Source organism: Parasteatoda tepidariorum, chromosome 1 (genome assembly GCF_043381705.1).
Source record: "Parasteatoda tepidariorum isolate YZ-2023 chromosome 1, CAS_Ptep_4.0, whole genome shotgun sequence".
In the NCBI taxonomy this organism is placed as follows: Eukaryota; Metazoa; Arthropoda; class Arachnida; order Araneae; family Theridiidae; genus Parasteatoda; species Parasteatoda tepidariorum.
Genome location: NC_092204.1, coordinates 27,299,898 through 27,321,441, shown reverse-complemented (window position 1 = coordinate 27,321,441; position 21,544 = coordinate 27,299,898). Strand labels below are relative to the sequence as shown.

General features: G+C 27.9%; 2 protein-coding genes across 3 annotated transcripts in view; one reads left to right on the top strand and one right to left on the bottom strand.

Moving 5' to 3' along the window:
* Positions 1-4,438, bottom strand: part of LOC107446358 (testis-expressed protein 10) — a 35,002-nt gene extending 30,564 nt beyond the window's left edge. The window contains exons 1-2 of the mRNA XM_071177856.1: positions 4,309-4,438; positions 1,130-1,294 (exon numbers count right to left, since the gene is read on the bottom strand). Coding sequence (XP_071033957.1) covers positions 1,130-1,288 — 159 coding nt within the window. The 5' untranslated portion in view covers positions 1,289-1,294; positions 4,309-4,438. The remainder of the gene's footprint in view (positions 1-1,129; positions 1,295-4,308) is intronic.
* A 27-nt stretch (positions 4,439-4,465) lies between these two features.
* LOC107446359 (uncharacterized) lies at positions 4,466-14,450 on the top strand. 2 transcript variants are annotated; one of them, XM_016060980.4, is made up of 5 exons: positions 4,466-4,789; positions 8,566-8,795; positions 10,447-10,676; positions 11,722-11,888; positions 13,323-14,450. In XM_016060980.4, exons 2-5 carry the CDS (start codon positions 8,592-8,594, stop codon positions 13,985-13,987), a joined length of 1,266 nt encoding a protein of 421 aa, XP_015916466.1. In that variant the 5' UTR covers positions 4,466-4,789; positions 8,566-8,591; the 3' UTR covers positions 13,988-14,450. The 2 variants fall into 2 exon arrangements, with proteins under 2 accessions (XP_015916466.1, XP_071033962.1); XM_071177861.1 differs by having other exon boundaries at positions 4,659-4,947.
* Positions 14,451-21,544: the final 7,094 nt, after the last annotated feature.

Below are 21,544 nucleotides of genomic sequence, written 5' to 3'. Positions count from 1 at the left end.
ACCATTCAAATGGTTTTGAAGGGATCGAAACAAACGGTAATCCGATGGTGCTAAGTCAGGGATTTAGGGTGGATGTGGCATCAGTTCCCAATTCAGCTCCATTAATTTTTGACGGGTTATCAAATGTGTGTGGGGCTGGCGTTATCATGATGAAACATAACTCTTTTGCGATTGGCCAGTTCAGGGCGTTTTTTCTTGATTTCTTCGTTCAATTTTGATAGTTGACGACAGTAGACATTTGAATCAATAGTTTGATTCCTTGGAAGCAGCTCAAAGTAGACTATACCCTTGCAATCCCACCACGCAGAAAGCATAATCTTCTTTTGGTGTATATTGGCTCTGGATGTCGATTGTGGGGGTTCATCTTGCTTGGGCCATGATCGTTTTCAGACTACGTTATTGTAAACAATCCATTTTTCTTCACCCGTTATGATTCTTTTCAGAAATGGGTCGTTTCTGTAACGATTCAGCAAAGATTCGCATATGTTAATGCGTTTGGTGAGGTGGATTTCCTTTAATTCGTGAAGAACCCAAACATCCAGTTTGTTTACGTAACCAAGTTGTTGTAAATGCAAGTAAACGGTTGAATTCGATGTGTCAAGCTTCCCTGCTATCTCTCGAATTGTCATACACCGGTTAGCTTCAATTAACACCTTTATTTTGTCTTCATCAGTAGTGGTTGGACAACCAGTATGTGGTGTATCTTGCACATTAAAATTTCCAGCACGAAAGCGAGCAAACCAGCGCTGACACTGGCGTTCAGTAAGGCAGTCCTCACCATAAACTTCACACAATTTCTTCCGAGCTTGCACCGCATTTTTGCCCTTTCGGAAGTAAAACAATAAAATATGACGATAATGCTCTCTTTGAGTGTCCATTCTTAACTTAATTTTTAACCAACTTGTTGTTTACTAATGACGCTCTGGTTTTGACTAAAGAAAGTCTAAAGTCTAGTCTTTAAAATAGTATACAATATTATAAGCTATGCAATCACTACTACAGTAAATATGCAATTCAAGTCATCTATGAGAAAAAAAACGACATTAATTATCGAAAAACCTGATATATTTGAATTTTAGATAGTTTTGGTAGTTTCTCGAGTATAATTAAATGTACACATAATACTTACAGTTAAGGAAGCCGTATTTATAGGAGTTTTCAGTTTCTGATCTTTGGTAACTATCTTTTTAGACTTGAAAGATGTATTCGTAACATTTCTACCCTTCGGAAGATGTTTTCCTACTCTCAATTTTGTTGGCTGAAAATCAGGCTGCTTCTTCTTGGCCATTTTTTTCTGGAAACACGAAATAAACACTTGAAATAATTTTTAAACTATAAAACTAGGCACATTTTAGGGACCTATAAACACACACACAAATATTTGTAATAAATAAAACAACATTTTGGTTAATAAAAATTTTTTTCTTTCTTCTTTTTTTTAAAATTTTTTTTCATTTATTTTGAAAAAATATTAGCAGAATTTTTTAAGGAATAACCTAATTTAAACTTTTAAAAAATTTGTATCTTTCTTCTTTTATTTACAACATCAGAAGTTCTGAGCTTTATACTTCTAGTTTCTTATTAATTGTTATGCCAGCAGTTATCATATTTTGTGCAACTCTAGCTTCAGTTATACAGTACAGAACCCGTTATCCGGAATTCAGAAAACCGGAAAACCAAAAAACCGGAACGAAATTCGATAAATTTTCTCCCCATTTTTTAAAAAAAAAATTTTTTTTCCTCATAAGATTTTAGGATTTTTCTTTCTTTTATGAAAGATGTTTACCTTACCATCATTTTGGAAATAATCATTAGTGCATTACTCCATTGTTTTTTCTTCTTTTTAAGATTTCCAATTTTTTTTTTAGTTGGGTTTAACAATAAAAAAATGGCTTTTTGTAGCGATTCAGAAAACCGGAAAAATCAGTTATCCTGAATAGCGATGGTCCCGGATAATCGGTTCCCTACTGTATTAGTGTTTTGTAGAGCAGTTTGATATTTTTGTTGCCTTCAGTGATTGTTTAATAGTACTACACTAGCTCTCCCATATTTTTTAAAAATCTTTTGAATTTTTTTTTCCATTTTGGCTGAATACATACAGGTTTCAAAAATCATTACAGGTTAAGAAAAGAAAGATAAAAGGTCCTATTTCATGATAACCTGTGTGAATAATAGCTGATGAACTATCAACTAACAACGTAAAAATATGATGGAATCATCGAAGTCAAATGCTTCAAATTCGAATTTCTTATACCGTAGCAACGTGTAAAATAAATAGGAATCGATTTTAAAACAGCATAATGAAGCGGCTGAAAAACGATCGGAAAAAAACATTGATTTAAAAAAATCGATACGAAATAGTTATCGATAAAACTAAATGTTTTTCATCAGTTAAGAAATTTTCAACAAAAAATAACAATAATTTCAATTTTTCACAAAAATAAGCCCTTATATTAAAACCTGGCTCGACCCCAGAATATTATAGTATAGTGTTATAATTTCCAAATGGAACAGCAATCCCCATGCTTTTCATGAATTCTTAATAACGAGTTTAATTGCATTAATTTATCAAACCTTGACAAACTAGAGAATTAAGAACAATAAAAAACAAAGATAACAATAAAACATTAAGAACAAAAATAACAATAAAAAACATTAACAATTTATAAGAGATAATAAAATACCATCTATCTTACTAAATTTCTTAATACAAAATAAGAATAGACAATCTGAAGTACATTCATGCTTCTATTTGTTATGGATTCTAGCAACCATAAACCCTTTTGAAATTGAAAGTTTTATAAGTCACAAAACCAGAACATGCTATGGTTCTGTGAAATTTGGCTCCATACGAAATGGGGCAAAAACAAAACTCTTAAGCAGAAAATGTGTTTTACGGTAAATGCAAAGGTCGCAAGTTTGGCAGTCACCAAACCAAATTCCATGATTATTTTAGACAATTTCCGAATTCCCCGACTTTTCTGAGCTTTTCTCTTACCTTGGAATTTGACATGAGAGGGTTTACAGCATTCCTTATGATGATTTGAACAAGCATCATGTTTGTTCACACATGGTTCCAAAAATGTTATGACCTGAACAAAAGGAAGTGAGGGCAGGGATTTGATTGACATGGCTGATGAAGATGACAGCTTCTTGAAGAAAATCTTAACAGGTGGTGAGACATGGTGCTTTCTCTACGACCCTCAAACAAAATGTCAGTCAAGTGAATGGAAAGCAAACGCATCACAGAGGAAGAAAAAAATTTGTTTGGACAAAATCCGAGGGAAACATTTGAGGCGTTTTTCGATTACGAGGGCGTTATTCACTACAAATTTACTCATAAAGGCCAAATTATCAATAAAGAACTTTATTTAGAGATCCTTAAATGATTACAGGATGCAATCAGACAAAAAACTGATAAATGGGTTACAAACGATTAGTTTCTTTTACATGACAATAGTTTTCCTCATCGCGCACAATGTAATCAATCAGGAACACCCACTTTATTCTCCCAACCTAGCACCAGCAGAGTTTTACCTGTATCTACGGCTGTAAATGAAATTCAATGGGCACCGTTTTGTAGATTCAGATGAGGTGATCAAAAAATGCGACGAAGCAGCTCAAGGACCTCTCAAAAAATGGATTCCAGGATTATACAGTTATACCAACGAAGGAAGAAATATGTGTATGCAGGAGGAAAGTACTTTAAGGGTAAATAAAAAAAAATTATATATTTAATTTTTAATAATTTGTACTTGACCTATTCTCATAATTTTTTGACTCTACTACGTATTAGTCCTATTGCCTCGAAAGTAAAATGTTCCAAAACTATCATATTGTCGCCAAGTATTGCCAAACAGAGTCTTCCACAAGAAATGCTTTAGCTGCTATTTCTTCTCTAAATTACACTAAAAGATCGCAACTTACTTGCAAATTTTATTATTAAACTGCTTATTTAGGGTCCGTCTGAAACATTTACCTTCATTACAAAAGAATATTCACAGAATTACACACATATTTTAAAAGACTTAAGAATATTAAGAGCTTTAAATTATATGGAAATATGATTTATATTTCAATGCAGATGAAATTGAAATTAAAAAGAAAGGTCATTGGAAAAAACACTTTAATATTAAATTTAAGAAGCCTGAAAACCAATATATGTCTTTAAATAATATTAAATTATGACATGAAAATTGAAGAACAATTTGTATAACCCTGATACTTTTGTTTTAGAAGAAGAGTTTTAGAATACAAATACAATTATCATAATTATGTAATAAAGAATTCTTAAGTAGATATATTCACCTTTTTTGAAGGGAGTATTAATATATCGTTCTTTATCTGAAGAAAATAGTTAGAAATGTATATTCACGGAATATGCACAAATCTAACACACCGAAATTCTGCTGAAACTTGAAAACAAACAAACCTGCGAGATGAAGAAAGTTATAGTTAAGATTTCAAACATAAATTAATTTTTTTCCTCTTTAAAAATGATATAGACATATATTTCAGCGATTTATATATATTACAGAAAGTTTTAAAGTTATTTTAAAACTATCCATCATTAATTAAATATCATTTTAAAATGTTCGCGTTATTGGCGTGGCATCAATTAATGTTTGGAGGTCGTCCGGTGTATTTCCGTATTTCTTGTTCTTGTTATGTCAAGTCAATCAATAATATTAGCTTTGTATCGAGCTTAAAGAATTACGAATAATCTGTTACTTCTATGTAATTTAGACAGAGTATGAATTTCAAAATAATATGTGATATAAAACCAATAGTAAGCGCCTGATCTTTATTTTAATTTGTATTACTTAATCATTTAGGAATCCTTTGCGGGTGGGAAGAAGCTAATATTAGAAACTGTTGTGTTTCTTACCAACATTGCTTGTAGTATTTATTTAGTATTATTTTTAAGCAACTGTTCATCTTTAATCAGTAAGCTGTTTAATCCGTCTGTACATTTTTTAACTATAAATTGTAAAAAAAGATATTTAAGGAATAGTAATTTAAATGAAGCCATCTTTAGTCTGTCAAATGTAGTATTAATTTTTTTCACAACAATGAGTTTACTTTAAGCATGTAGACCTGTTATTATTGCATAATAATTGGGAGATTTAATTTCTTATCTTATAATAAAATCTGATTTCCTGAAGAAATGTTTTTATAATTACGTAAATGTACGATTGTATTTTAAAGTAATTTTTACCAATTCATAACTAAATTTTACATATAGGTTATATACATTTTACCTAAATTGAAAGCATGAGTTTCCAGAACAGGAAAATCTCGTCAACCAATGTAAAATATTTTTTACAAAAATCATGACATGGAATTATAAAAGAAAAAAAAAACACTTGTAATAAATTTGCCATTTATTATTATTAATTAGTTTAGTTACTGTCCTTTAAATTTTGACTCATAAAAGTCAACAGAGCTTAAAATGTATAAAAATAATAATCACTAAACTATGTGTGTCTGAAAAATATAAATTACAATGAATCTGGACTATTTAGAAAGTTGTGCTTCTATGAATATCCATATAATGAGTGCTGCAATTAAATTTTTTTATTTTAAATTCCCGTGTAACTAACTTTGAAAAGGGATATTTCTGTTATGGTATCTGTTTGTCCCTTACCCTTGTTTAGATGCCAAAGGACTATTAAGCTTTCAAAAAATTTTAAAAAAAGGCATAGTGGTTTTTCCGGAATAAGCGCTATATAGTTAATTTATTATTGTTTGTGCCCCATGGAAAAAATTCACTTATTAGATTAATTCCAGGGGTCTGTCCAGGTCAAATTTACTACCGTTTAGCTGTACCTTCACAAATTCAACTTCAGGAAAAACAGTTTCACGAAATACTTTTTCTTAAAATTTTATTATTGTATCCCGTAAGAAACGATAAATCCATATTTTTGTGTTGATGTTTTAATAAAATGTTTACATTTTCACAAATTATGTCTAAATTTTCACAAAATCCTCTGAAAAAAAACCTAGATAGACCAATGAATTTGCAAAATAAATGCTTAATGCTGAAATAATATCAATGTTTAAATTATAAGCAGGATTTTAAATTTTTTTTATTCTCTTAAGATTCATAATTTATTTAAAAAAGTTATTTTAAAAAGCTCAATTCTTCCATTGGTCAGTGAAGATCCGTTTGAAGAAAAGAGAGAGACATTTCTTAGAGAGTCAAACTGAAATAAGTGTTAATCCTAAAATATTTGTTCCAATCTAGGGTTTGTTTCACCATACAAAAGACTTAGCAATATATTTACAGGAGTACAAATTAAGATTTAAATTCCATTTTAAGATTTAATGCAATTTAAATGTCTATTAATTTTTATTTTCTCAATGAAATTATATGAATTTTTATGCTAAATTACAACACCAAGAATGTCTCCCGTTATTTTTTTTTTTTTTTAAAGTTAGTAAATAGGATTTAATAAAAAAATTATTACACAAAAAATGGCTCTGTTTGACTTTTTTTTTTCAAAAAAAATTTATAAAATGAATTTAAATGAATGATTACAATAGATAAAATCAGGGTTTAGTTTTTACACTGTGAAAACCAGTTTATACTGGTAAAAATCTTGTAAATATTATTTACCCAAGTTTCTGGACTGGTAGTGATTTGTTAGTTACAATTATTGTTAGGAATTATTATTTCTATGCTATAGCTAACATTAACAATTATTAAAAACTTTATATGTAGCTAAGGATGTAATGAATATGATAATATTCAGCCAAAAAAAATCGGCTGAGTATCAACAGGTTTATTTTTTAAAAAATCATTGCAATTTTTTATATAGAAATAAGTTTAGTCATTATTGAAAAAAAATCAAAACTTAGCTGTGTTGTTTTTACAGGCTAAGGAGTAAAAAACTTTAATAGAAATGTTTAGGATAATAAACATAGTTAGATATTTCGATAATTCGAAATATTTAAGATAAAAAATATCTTTCTTCTATTAAAAAGAAGAAAAATTCAAGTTGTAAAAACAAACAACTTTAATGTTAAAAAAACATTAAAAGAGATATTGTGTATCTTAAAATTATAAATGCTTTTAAAAATGTGAAGCTATCATAAGAACGCCTATAAAAAATAAAGATTATATGCAAAAGCCAAACAAAGAATTAAAAATGGATTTTAATTTTTGAAAGAAAAGTTTAAAGCTAAATATTTAAATTTTAGCAGAATAATTTTAATCCTAAATACTCTTTAAAAAATGCTGTCTAAATTAAAACTTTGATAAAAAGAAAAGTCAATAATAAAAAAATNTTTTTTTTTTTTTTTTTTAGTTCTGAAATATAACTTTAATGTTAAGACTCAAAGTTGTCTATGTTCCTAGTTATCTGTCTTACTATTGTGCTGAAATCTGTATAATATATTGCCTGACATTTAAAAGCCAAATCTTTTATCTTATTTAGTCATTTTCTCAGTAAAATCACTAATATAATCAGTAATCTTTTAATATCACAACCTAGAATTGAGTACAGAATGAAATCTATTTTTAGAGATTCCCTCTACATCTGCCTAACACATTAGCATGGAACTTGAAAACAGTTATATGATTGCTAATGTTTTAAATTCATTAAAATATGATATTATTTCTCACTTTCTGTACTCTCAACACATTTTAATCCATAAAACCAAGATTGTTTTTCTAACATGCAAATGACACTTGCATTTTTTTTTTAGTACACAGAGTTCTCCTGTGGGGCTTATCCCTTCAACTACTCTCTCCAAGCCATTCTCTAAATTTATTAATTTATCTGAACACAAAAATGAATCATTTTTTACTTTAGAGCTCCATTTTTCTGTAATATGATGAAGAATCATTGAGGAAGGTTGATATGGTCAATAATATTCTACCCACACACTTATCCATCAGCCAACTTCTTTTAATATGAACGTATATGCTGTAATGTAAATTTATATCTAGTGTAAATCAGCCAACAATGCTGCTTTTGAGAAGCTATGGTGTACTTTTTAGTTTTCTCTCTCTTGTTTACTTTTGGTTGTAATTTTATAAGCCTCACTATAGTATATTTAGAATGAAAAAAGCTTAAAAGAAAATTTAAAAAAAAACAAAACAAGTGTCCACTGCTGAATAAAGAGGAAAATGAAGCAGAGAAATTTTAAAACATTTTATGAATTATATTGTAGCAAATACATAACATTTACGAAATTTTTATTTTCTTCTGCAACTTTAAAAATTCAGGGATTTTATATAATTTTGTACTTTTTGTAAAATTTATAATATTTACAGCTATCCCAAGGAGTGAAAATATTGCTGACATATTCTGAAAAAATTCAAAGTAATATTTCATTCAATACATAACTTTTGAGTGATGATTTGTTTTTATATGACAAGTTTTGAAAAATTAATGAATTTTTTNTTTTTTTTTTTTTTTTTTTTTTTTTTTGAAAAATTTTGATGTTTTGTGGGAAATGAATATGGTGCATAAAAATTCTAAAAAAAATTCAATAGTGATATACCAATCCATATAGTTCTATATTTCTTGATTAAGCAATGATTTTTTTCCTTTATAGATACATTTTTTATGCTGTAGTCCATTATGAACACTGAACAAGTTGATTCAAATCCTAAAGAATCTCGTCCGGAATCTGTAACTTTAAAAAAGGGGACTTTATGGCAGCAACGTGATAAGTTCTTCAGCAGGTGGAAAGAGAGGTTCTTCATCCTAACTAGCGACTACCTGGCATGTTTCAAGAAAGCTTCCAAGATTGGAATCTCAGAAATGGGAGGTTTTTTATATAAGGTATGCCTATTCTCTTGTTTTGTTGAAAGTTGTTATTTAATTTCAACCTTAATCTCCAAGCTACTATAAAACTCATAATTGTTTCAAAAACTTTTCTGTTTTTAATGTATTTAATTCTGTTAAGGAGTAAATAATTATTTTTTTTTTTTTTCAAATCTTAGTAAATGTAACCTAAATATTTTGAGAAAGGTATTTTTAACTATTAACTAGTTATATAATTAAAACTATTATTATAATTAATTTACATTAATGAAACTGGTACAATTTTTAATTAAAAAAATTTCTTCCTTGATCTGATGAGTGGGAAAATGTTTTAGCTCTTCAAAAAATAATTCGCTACAAATACCTGACACTTTCAAATTTCATAACTTCCTAGCTGAAAAAAAAAATTTTTTTTCTTCCCTTACATGAAAACAGGGACCTGGAAAAAGACTTGTCAAATTTACACCATTCCTGAAGTTAAGAACAGTGCTTTGCAATGATAGGCAAAAAATGACTACATAAGGCAGAGCCAATTATCGATTTCACGACTAACAATGCTTGCCTGAAAGCTGGTTAAAATAATCAGTAGTAAAAAATCTGGTTTCCATTCCTCTTATATTGTCACGCAACTGATGTCAGCAAGACTCGTGTAAATAAGAAGTTACATTTGCCGCAAAATTTCTTTCCATTTTCCATGGCTACATTGAAATTTAGTCAATTAATGCAAACTATTTCAGACAGAATTGGTTTTTTCCACAAGTATTTCTTGATTTCTTCTCATTATCACAAAAATGATATGTGTTCTTGATCATTATTTTTCATCTGAGGCAAGTATTTTATTATTTTACTCTTACAGTTAGTTTCAGCTCTTTCGTGACCACCTAATTCTGATGAAATTTGTTCGAAAATCAATAATTTTTACATTGATCATTGTACAGTGAAACATCCAGGAAAGACCACATCTTTTTATGACCACTTTTAGGAGGCACAGAATTTTTGCCATGGACTTTCTTGAAGAAAACTTTAGGAGAGACTATTAAGAGAATAAGAAAAATTTTAAATTACAATAAAGAAAGCTCATAAATTGAGCTTGGGCTGAGCCATGTTTTGCAATGTGCATTAATTACTAAAAGAATAAATAGATTTTTTCTATTATATTAAATGTATAACTGGAAAAATTAGTTATTCTCCTTAGCAAAACATTTTTTTTTCTTCAAGTATTTAGTCATAATTTTATTTTAAGGATTGAAAAAAAAACTTAAATCTGGACAGAGCTCAGATTAATTAGGTTACATTTAATTTGCAATATTAAGGAGAAATTTAATCTTTCTTATGTTGTACTGATAAAAGGTTAGATTCTTAAAGTGAGATGATTTGTTATAATTTTCTTTCACAAACAATGATCAGTTTAATAATTTATATTTTTACCTGGCCTTGTTTGTCAATTTCCTTAAAAAAAAAATTTTTTTTTCATTTTCTGTGTATAAAGATTCACATTTATTTACTTGGTATTCTTTCCCTTTTCATTTAAAAAAATATTAATTGTGAGGCCCCTGACCTTTTTATCCCTGCACATATTCTTATTTGTTCATCATTACTTGCCCTGTCGATGACCAACTACAGACATTTTTTGATAAGCAATTGTGTTAAGGATAAAAATATCTTTTAGGTGAACCTTGCTGATGTTGATGATCTGCAATGGATAGACAAGAAACAAGACGGTGTAATAGCAGTTCGTGTTGGTACAGAAGATCAGTTATTGCTGTGGTCTTCTAAAGGATTGGACAATTGGATGTTTGCTCTTAGAGATGCTGTGAATCTCAGCAAAGGACGTCGTGAAGCGCTACGTAGATCTCAGACCTTGATGCCTCAACTTCCGGATGGAGGACTTATTGGAAGGTAGCAATTATTATCCTAACGAAATTAAATTGCATCCTGTTTTAAATCAGGAAATTTTTATTTAATTCATTACCAACTCTGTGGTAGAATTTTTAAGGGCTTTCTGCAACAGACCTTTCATCTAGCATTAATATCTTTCTACAAGATACTTCTAATAATTATAATAAATTTTCATGTTACTAATTTAAAGCAATAGAAAGAATATTTTTCTATTAATAGAAGCAATAGAAGAAATTATTACACAATTTTTTTTCTTCGCATTTTGTAAGTCATCATCACATAAAAAAAATTATTTAAAAATCTTGAAGTCCGTAACAGTAACTAACATAAAAAAGATCGATAGTGAAATAACTCAAATTGAACTTTTCATAAAAAGATTACTAAATGTGTGTTTCAAGATTCCGTTGTTATAATAAATAATATCAGATTTTAAAAACAATGTAGAAATTGATAGAATTATTGCGTTAAAAATTAAATATTCAAATGAGCAATTTGAATTTCCTATATTGGCCGAAATGTATAGGGATATTTAAAAACTATGTGATTTCTTTCCCCTCTGATGGCGCAAGAAAAGCATTGGCCGATGGGGAGTAAATTCAGATATGCTACTTTTCTGTAGATCCACCGAATTCCACTTTTTTACTTGATTTCCATGACAAATTTAACAATTCTGTGTTTGCAAAAATTGTAAATATTGAACTGAGAAATCATATTATACAATTTGTGAAAGTTTTTAAAGTCAATATGGCGATTCGTATTCACTCGTTTTTAAAATCCAAAATAACGATTCATATTTTTAAAATCCGATATTGCAATTCTTGTAAGAATTAAGTTTTTTCTTACGTTTGTTACTATAAAGGTGTGATATTCTTCATTAGTAGCTAATTTAATCATAAATCTTGGTTCAAAAAATTATATTAAGCATGTATAGCATATAAATTGATATCATAAAATTTTCAAGATTTTTCACTTTGTCACAATTACCCCTGATTATATCAATTGTGCATGTTCACCTAAGGAAATTAATGCATTGTTTATTTTTTAGGCATCGTGTCAATTCTCATCATTCATTATCAGCTAGTCCAGGTCCACCTGGCATTGTTCATTCTGGTTCTAATTTGGAACTTTGTAGTAATGCTGGGCCATTCATGCGATCTCTTGTAGATAAGCATTTTATGCCTTCTATCAATGAATATTCTAATAGAATGTCAGGTAATATTTTTCAAATCTTTTTTCTTGACTTTTGATATGCTGAAATAATCATCTAAAATAATATACATTGAATCAAAAATCTAAAAATATATGCGTAAAATAGTTTTTAAAGATGCATTCAATGGTACAATACTCTTTTGAATCTCACCACCAGAGGATGGGAATGGAATTATTTTCATTAGTTAATAATTAGTTAGTAGTTATGTCATCATTAGTTAGGTTTTTCAAAAATGTGTGTTTCTATTTTTTCAATCTGTCATGCATTTCCTGAGATTTCATTTTTAACCTTTTTTTACCCCATTTTCTTTTTGTAATAGCAGCACCAAAATTCAAGGACTTGTTAAAGTGCTTTTTTGTAGAGAATCTAAATCTGCAATAAAGAATTGATATTTTGAAGTTGCCCTCACGCAATTCACAATAATTGATTTCATGCAGTTGAATTTGGTATTGTGGTATGTGTGGATTAAAAATATTTTTGATTTGTATTTTTAGATTTTTGATGTAAGCAACTTCTCACTTTATTTTGCTGTATACTTGTTTTATAGTTACCATATATCTCAGTGTGTAAGTCATTCCATTGTGTAGGTTGACCCCCTTATTTTGATTACAATGAAACGTCAAGTGTATAAGTCGAACCCTGAAAGAAAAGAAAATAAATATAAAAATTTCTAAAATTAAAAAATATAAACAAAATTCAAGTGTACAAAATTGTTTCAAATAAATATTGTTTCACATCAAAACATTCTACTTCATCTATAAAATTCCATGCTGCTCTCGTGGACATCAGGGGTCAAATGATGTTAGACATGTGGCAAAGTATGAATTCAAATGGTATTGTGAAATCCTTTAAAAAGTGTAGAATTCAAATTTTTTGAACGGGCTATTTTTTGTGGGACTGAGCAGATAAGGGTGAAGTAGAATCCCTTGCTGAATGGCGACACTGCTGACCTTATTGAATCAAACACGGATGATGCTCTTTAAATTTGTATCTTTATGAGACATTTTAAAAGCTTTCCTTCAAAAGCTTTTTGATGTAAATTATCTTGTCTTTTATTATACTTAATTTTTTTCTGAACAGTATTTAGATATTAAAATTAAAAAACCTTTATATGTATAGAAAATGTGAGGAAATTTTCAAAATTAATTGTATGTAATTGTCAATAATTAATTAATAATCAAAATTAATAGCATATTAAAAATAATTTTTGAAAGGAGTAGATTGATACAAAGTTATTCATATCTATCTCATTGTTTATGTTGCATCAATATTACAGAATCAACTGTTCAACTAAATTAGAGATGTATAAATTAGTGCAGTGATTTTTGTAAAATTTTAGATAATTGAAACATAGACTTATACACAGGAATGTACAGTATTTTTACCTTTGTTTTAATATCCATGTGGTCATATTTATATTCAAGTTTTATCTGAAGGGGATTCAAATGGAGATACTGACTGTGATGCTGCATCATCCTGTGAATATTATCCTGTGACTCGACATACGTTCGGTCCTAGGCTTGCACCGCAATGTTCTTCAGGATCGCATAGTTCCTTAGTCTCTCTGGGTCGTCGCTCCGAAAACGGCCAGCTGTACAAGCCATCACCCCGCTCTCTTCAAGTGTCGCCTGCTTTGACCCAAAGATCTCTGTATGCCCAACACATCTTGTCATCTCCAGAAATCTCTCAGCCTCCTGAAACTAGACGCACAAAGTCTTCGTCGGCTACCTCAGCAACTTCGGAGTTTTCCTTTGTACATCCAGACTCTCCTGTTGCTGTGTCTTCGCTGCGATTAAAACACAACCGTCCAGGTGAATCAAAGAACAAACCGCACCAACTGTTGCAGCAACAGCAATCTTTAGGGCTTCCTGGCAATGGGTTTCGACCCTCCAGCATTTATGGACAGCCGTCGGTTGGGAGCAGCAAATTGTTGTCAGGGCAGCCTCCACCTGATGTTGTTCCTTTTGGTAATTTCAAAGCTACTGAATCTCAGTCTATGCCCAAAAGATCTGCAAAGTGCTACTCTCATTCTAAGTCAGATTCAAACTATTCTAATGAAGGACACATGCAAGCTGTTAATGGCACAACTAATTACTCTTAATAATAATTCTCAGAATTTTTTTCTTTCTTTGTTTTTCCTCTACCCATCAATCAATTTTAATAGAATCTACTCTCATTTTTTAATACATAGGTGCTTAGAATCTCTATTTATTTTAGTTTGGCTTAGACCAGTGATGGCGAACCTTTTTCTTCTGGTGTGTGTTTTTAAGGAGATCAGTTTTAAAGCTTGCTAAGTTATAGTACTACCATAAGGTTATAGTGTAGAAAAAATTTGGTTTTTTTTTTTTGTAATTTTTTAAAATTTTAACTGTCATGAATAATTTAATATTTTATCAAAATTGTTTTACTTGAAAATTTTTAATATATTTTAAAATTAAAATTCATGTATTGATATAATGATTCCATAATATTATTGATTGAAACATTTGATTAATCAATTTTTATTTTAAAATCCATTTTAAGAAAAAGATGCTCATCTTCTTAAAATATCAACAAAAAAGAAATCTTAATATCTCTTTAAAGGATAGGTTTATCTTAAATGTAAATATGGGTTCCCTGAAGTATATGAATGACTTTTCCTTCATTAATTTTTTCTGGTGTCTGACTTAGTTCACTACACTTTAATATACCTTTGACACTTATCTATAGTAATTTATGATGCTGTTTGTGTTTGACACAGTCTAGCGAATTCTGGCTCTCGGACTATGTAACTGTATTTTCAGTTGAAGAGTTTGCAAGTCGCAGGTTCACCATTGCTGGCTTAGACATTCAAACTGAACTGCATTCCCACCACTCTATTAAATGGAGTTCTGTGTCTTAGCAATTTTCACTTTGTTTTGCTGTTTTTTCTCCTTAGCCACTGTTTAAATCATTAAGCAATGAAGTTTTTGCAAAACATTTGTTGCATGTTTCATAGTGTATTGTGAGAGCTGTTTAGTTGGCAAAGCTAAAAGTGATCTGCTTAGTATTATTTATTATGTAGTTTAAAAGTCGGAAAAATTTTGTGAATGTTTGAAAATTTTTTTTTTTTTTAGGCTGAACATTGTGATTACTATTTAATTTGAAGGACTCTGTTTTATTTTTCCTGTTTTATTTTTCCTGGATGATTAGTTTAAAAAAAATTTATAGTGTCATTATTATTATTTCTTAAGAAAACTGTCTTATATCTGAAACTAGTCAGATAAAATGTAACCATATTAGTGAATTTTTCATTATTATTAATGTAAGTGTTTAATGCTGCGAGCAATAACTTAAGGAATCCTGACATATGTATATAAATATTTATGAATTTCAAAGTATAGTTATTTAATTACTAAAAAAACTAATTTTACTATAAGAGAATTGTAATTTTAATAACATGAAAATATTTATTTTATAAAAAATTATTTCTTTCATCAATTTTATTACTTGATCAAATAATATATAAGTGTAACTTGAAAATGTATTTATTTTAAATGGTTAAATGTAGCATTATTTATTTTTTTTAGTTTTACTTCCAAATATTAAAATGTTTAACTTGAAACAGCTCTTTTTAATATATTTATGTTAAATTTTTATTTATTCAAAATTCTATTTATTTATTTATTTTTTTACTTTTTTTTGTATACATTGTATTATTATAGTACTATTTTAAGATTAAATTTGCTAGACTAATGCCAATTTATCACTTAGTTTATGCACAAAAACAATTTATATTTAATTGAGAGTTTTAATTTCGAATAGAACTGGAAGAAGTTTTTAGCTCTACTTTATATTTTTGAACTATGTGACTCTCTAAGAGACAAAGTTTTTTATAATTTTCATAATTATGTGTTTTAAATAAAATATTTTCTGCATGCGCTCTACATTAAGAAATAATTGTTAATAATAATACTCAATATTCTTATTGTGTCATTTCTCTTTATTATCTGTTATCAGTAGCTGCTAATTGTAGTTACTTTTTACTAATCAAAACTTTACTTTGTTTTTAATCTTTTTAAATTTACATATTTTCTAAAGACATTTGTATCTTGATTATCATTTGTTTTCTTCTTTTTTATCCATTTAATCCAAAATTTATTGATTTGAAATAATAAGATATGAAATAAAAAACATTTTAATGTTTGAAAAATAATATTATATTGTAAATAATTATTAGACTTTAAAGGGTGAAAACAGAAGCACAATTTATATAGAATATAGCTTACATAAACTAATAATTAATTGAATCATTTATTGTTGAAAGAGACACATATAAATATAATTTATAAATCTAAACCTTTAATGAAAATAATTTACAAGCATTAACCAGTTGAAGTCATTGTTTTTCGTTATTTTTTGGTTGTGTTTAAATGAGAAGATATTGCTACTATCAATTAAATGGCTATTCTCAAGAGTTATAAGTTTTTAAATGTTACTGCAGTAGACTAATTACTTAAACAAATCATTTTAATTTAATTTGAAGATAATATTATATAATATTTAAATTCATACTCATTTAATGTATGTTCTTTAACTTGCTTACCATGGATACAGTGCCAAGAAGTATAATGTGAAGAGCAATCAAAACATGACTTTATTTTAAAAAATTGGCATGTGCTCTTTCAGCAGTAATTGAACCTCAATTTCAATATGTGAGATGTATATTTGTATAAAATACAATATCAATGTGTAAATAGTATTTTCACATCTTTTTTATGCTTCATAAAAAATATGTAATGAACATTTGAAAATTAAATGCTTCCACTGATTAGTTTCGCTTCTAATGTTAGACTACCATTTGTGGTATTAGGTTTCTTGATCCAAAATGGCTGAATTATCCATTAATTTTCTTTAGTGTTGTAAATTTGGATGTTTACCTAACATCCAAAGGTAGTTTTGGATGTTTTAGTTTACCCTACTAAAAATGCTTTTAGTAACTAAAAAAAGAAATGACTGAAATTTGTGTTTTGTTACTGCAAGTATTTTTTCTAGTTTCAAATTATTTTTCAAATTTTGTAGTTAATTTGATATAAAACTAGTAAAATTCCTGGAAAAGAATGTTATTTTTCTTAATACTCATTATCTATATAGTAGTGTTTCTTGTCTGCTAACGTTTGAATAAGAAATTGCAGCAACAATAAAGGCCAAAATGCTGTTGATGTTGTGAGTTTGAAATTTGTGATGATCCCATTATGAGTGAGTAATGACTGCTAGGACAAAAGACCTGTCCTTTTTTGAATGAAGCTTTCCTTGAACAACTTGGTAAATTTGATTATTCAACTTTTCTTGCTTTTACTCCTGTCTTAATTTTTACTCTTCTCTGACTTTAAAAACCGTTGCTACAAATGTATACTAATGATCTCTTGATTTCAAAATTGAATTTAGTATTCTGCTGAGATTTATTCTAATCTTAACACCTATTCATAGCAAACATAATGTTTTTAAAGTTATTTAATTCGGCTCAAAATTGTACCCATCAATTAATTTAACAGTAGAAATGAGAGAGACTCTTAAGATCGAAGATGTTACTGGGTTCATTAGAATATGTCAATTGATCATCAATTTATGATCTTTTAATCAACTATATATTGAGATACTCACATACTAATATGTTTTTAAAAAATGAAATACTATGCTTTTTCTTATTTGAGTAATTAGAATTTTCTAGAGTTATGAAAGCACATATGCATAACAAATTTCATTCTACTCCCTTCCTCTCACGAGCAAAAAGGATAAAATTTCAGTTGTGGATTACATATCTTAGAGAAATCAGTTAAAATTATAAAACAGAGTGTGTAACAGAATCTAAACAAAAAATGTTTATAAATTAAAAAGAGTTATGGAATGACTATTGATCATCACTCATTCAACAAGTTAAATATGTTTTCAATATACGTCAGAAAAGAGTTTGATATTTTAAAAGGAACTAAAAGTGCTGTAATTTCAAATAAAGTTATTTCATTTCTAGAAATATTGACCACATATCTTCTAAAAATGTGCACCTTTATCTGGCATCAAAACTCGTGTTTAGAAAAATCTTATCGATGTCCAGCTAAGGTGGGCTTATATTAAAAATCTTCAAGCTCAGTTCATCGAGAGGGAACCCTGGCTTATCTCTATTCAGCAGCATGTTATTTTCGAGTTTACCCGTTTGTTGCTACCATTTTTAGAATAGTGTGTGATAATTTTGTGTAGATGCATTCTCATGTCATAAAAAATAATAATGAAGAAAAAGTGAGCATTGTATTTGATTTCATTAAAAGTTTGCCTTGGCTGCACCAACAGGATAGCATTTATGGTAATTTTTAAATTCTGCAATTCTATGCAAGACAAAATATGTTATTTTTAACTGCTTCAATTCGTCACTCATTTGACGTAGTATTTTAGAAACAGGTTTAAAATGTTTCAATTTGAATCGAAGTGAGTGGATTGCACATTATATCCTCCTTTAAAAAGAAATTTAATATTTCATAAAATTTTCTGTTAACTGAGTATTCAATTCTTCCCCATGTGAGAGCAACCAATGTTATTTTTTTCCTCTGTGTAAGGAATTCCCATTTGTATTGTCTTTTATTGGTCTAAAGTATTTTTGATTGTTGTCTTGTATGGCCAGAAAATCTTAAAAATGAATCTCAAACATTTCTTCTGAAAGTTTTCTAATTTTGTTTCTCTATTTTTGTCTGTAGAATAAAGTAGAACCATAAAGTGGGACTGCTCTGACAGTTGTTTTGTAAACTACTATTTTTGTTCTTATTCTTAGATTTGGTGCTCTCCAAAATTTATTCATTGCTATCATTATTCTCTGCCTTATATCTTCACTTATACCATCCTTTTCTTTAGCAATGACTGAACTTAAACTAATCAAATGATTCTACGTTGTCTATTTCTTGATTTTAAATTTATCATTTTTCTTTTGACTTGTTATCATTGCTTTTAAAATTCTTACAGGTTTCACTATTAATAATATAACATTTATTTTTTTTTAAATTTTATTCAGACTTTTTAAATTTTCAAATCCTTTGCTATGTAAAAATAAATATACAACAGACAATATATGTTTGTGAATTGTAGATAAAAATAAGATTTCTGAAGTAAACAATCAGTTCAGTACTGATGCTTTTTGACAAAAAAATCTCTAAAGTGTTTTGAGGGTCAGCAATTCTACCATTAACAATAATACATTTATATATTTTTTATTCATTATAAACTAAATTTAAGAGAGAAGTGAATTGTTACTTTGTTTTCTGTTAAAAATATTTCTTTTTATGTAAAAAAAAGAATTAAAATAGTAAAAGTATACATATCACTCATTATTATAATTAACTCTTAAATATTTAATATTCTGTAATTCTAGGACTAATTGTAAACTTGTATCTATTGAATCTTTAACGTTAATTTAATAATCATTACGTTACTCTATATATAAAACATATCAACAAAAAAAAACTATTTGGAATGATTACCTTAATTGAATAGACTGCTTAAATCAAAACTGTTACTTAATTTGATTAGAAATACATATACCTAGTTGAATAGGCTTACTAAACCATTCAGCTTTTTTAAATTTATATATTTAATTTACTTTAGTGCTAATTCTTATACGTAAATTATGATAAGTGCTACATAATTACACCAGAGCAACTCATTACATAGAAATAAATAATTTGATAATTTTCTTTTCTTTCCGAATTATGCAAATGGTATATTTTCAAAAGTATTTTTCATTTCAAGAACTTCTATATTATATGAGTTCATTTATCTGAGTAATCGTAAAAATGTGAATTTATGATTCATAAGATACTTCGTTAGTTTTAGATCTTCTAAGAAATCAAAACGCTGCAACCAATGCAACTCTGACAAAATTAAACTATCAATTAGTAAAAAAAATTAATTTATAAAGTTTACAATTAGTTCAGTAAAACTTTAAGGTAAACCTCTAATTCTTTGTAAGTTGTGCATTTGTAACGATGTGCACTATAATTTAGGAATATCAGTGTATTTGACTGGAATATTTTATGCGAATGTTCTGAGATTTATATTCTTTCAAAACATGCAAGAATGTCTGAGCAGGATGTTTTTACATTGTGTGTAAAAGTCATTTTTCATTTAAAGGTAATTGTTAACAAATTTTATAACAGTTATATGAGCTAATTTAGTAAACCCTTGTTAGAATTTACGTGTGAGTAGAAGAATATTCCAAATTCTTAGCATATAAAAGAATATTTCAAGTTCTATATATGTTTTTCATGTTCTACTGAGACAGGTAGAAAATAAGTCTTTTATTTATTTTAATCTTTCATTGAATGAAAATTATTTTACCAACCGTGATATGTATTAACTCTAAAAGTAAAAAAAATCACACACCAACATTTTTATATAGGCAAAATTTCAACCAATCTTTATATGATATATATGTACATATAATGTGTGCATATATATATATACATATATACAGTATACCCTCGAATTTCAATATCTCAAAATCCTTAATATGTCAAAAAAATATTTTTCCCCTTAGCAATATATATCCACCTAATGTTAATTTGAATTCCTATGTCATAGGGTTTTTTCTCAAAACCTTACTATGTCGAATTTATTGTATATTTAGTTCTGAACTTAAAATCTCAAAAACTCGCTGTCTCAAAATTTTTTAATGTCCTTTCAATTTTGATAAATCGGGAGTATATTATATATATTTATTTGTGTTATAAACTCTTGTTTTAATATCCTTTGTTTTCTCCATCAATAGATAAAAGAATTATGAATTTCTATATTAATAAATGAAAAATGATATTGTCTGTTATGTATATGTCAAAGTTGGTCAAATAATTTTTTAATTATTTTATTAACAAATATCTTAATCTATGACAATTTTAGTTAGGAAAGTAAGTATGTAAGTTGTGTATTGCAGCTCGAAATTATTTTCATCGTGATTGATTGATAACCAAACATTGAGTTATAATTTATTTCTGAATTGACTTTAATTGTGCATAAATTTAATTTATTGTAATATATTGAGTATTGCAAAAAAGTTAGTTTTTTTTATTCTGTTTTTTTAAAATCTTTGTAGTCAATTAAAAGTTAAGTATTCATGTAAAATTTATTGTAGTATTAAACATATATGTTTTGTAAATATTTGTAAATTATGATTTTTATTTGTACGAGTAGTCTTGTTGAAATTTTTTAAAAACATAAACTTTTGATTGTAAGTTAGTAAATTTTGTACTATAGGTGTTTATATATATCTGTATACATTGTGATCTTGTTTATGGTTGGCTCTTTTGAGTACCTATGTTTCCTAGATATTTTGTGTTATATGTTGTAGATGTTTGTTAATAGGTAAGAATTAGAAGTCAGAATTTGCATTTGCAAATAATTATACTCTTAGTGAACCTGGTTTTGTGTAAATGTATTTTTTGTGTTATACTTTAGTATTTCTTTAATCTGCAATAACTTTTTTTTTCTCGGTGTTTTTACCTGGTGATATTAATTGTGATCAGTCTGTGCGTTAACTGTTTTTACATTTTTCTGCGAGTCAGTAATCATTTTTAACTTTTAGTTAGATAATAAAAAATATTTGTCGAATAAGTGATTTGATATTTGCTGTTTTAAGATATTTTTTATCACTACCAAAGGA

Coding starts and splice junctions, on each gene's coding strand:
- LOC107446359 (XM_016060980.4), top strand. CDS start 8,592: ATGAACACTGAACAAGTTGATTCAAATCCTAAAGAATCTCGTCCGGAA. Junction 8,796..10,446: donor TGGGAGGTTTTTTATATAAG/GTATGCCTATTC, acceptor AATATCTTTTAG/GTGAACCTTGCTGATGTTGA. Junction 11,889..13,322: donor ATATTCTAATAGAATGTCAG/GTAATATTTTTC, acceptor TTTTATCTGAAG/GGGATTCAAATGGAGATACT.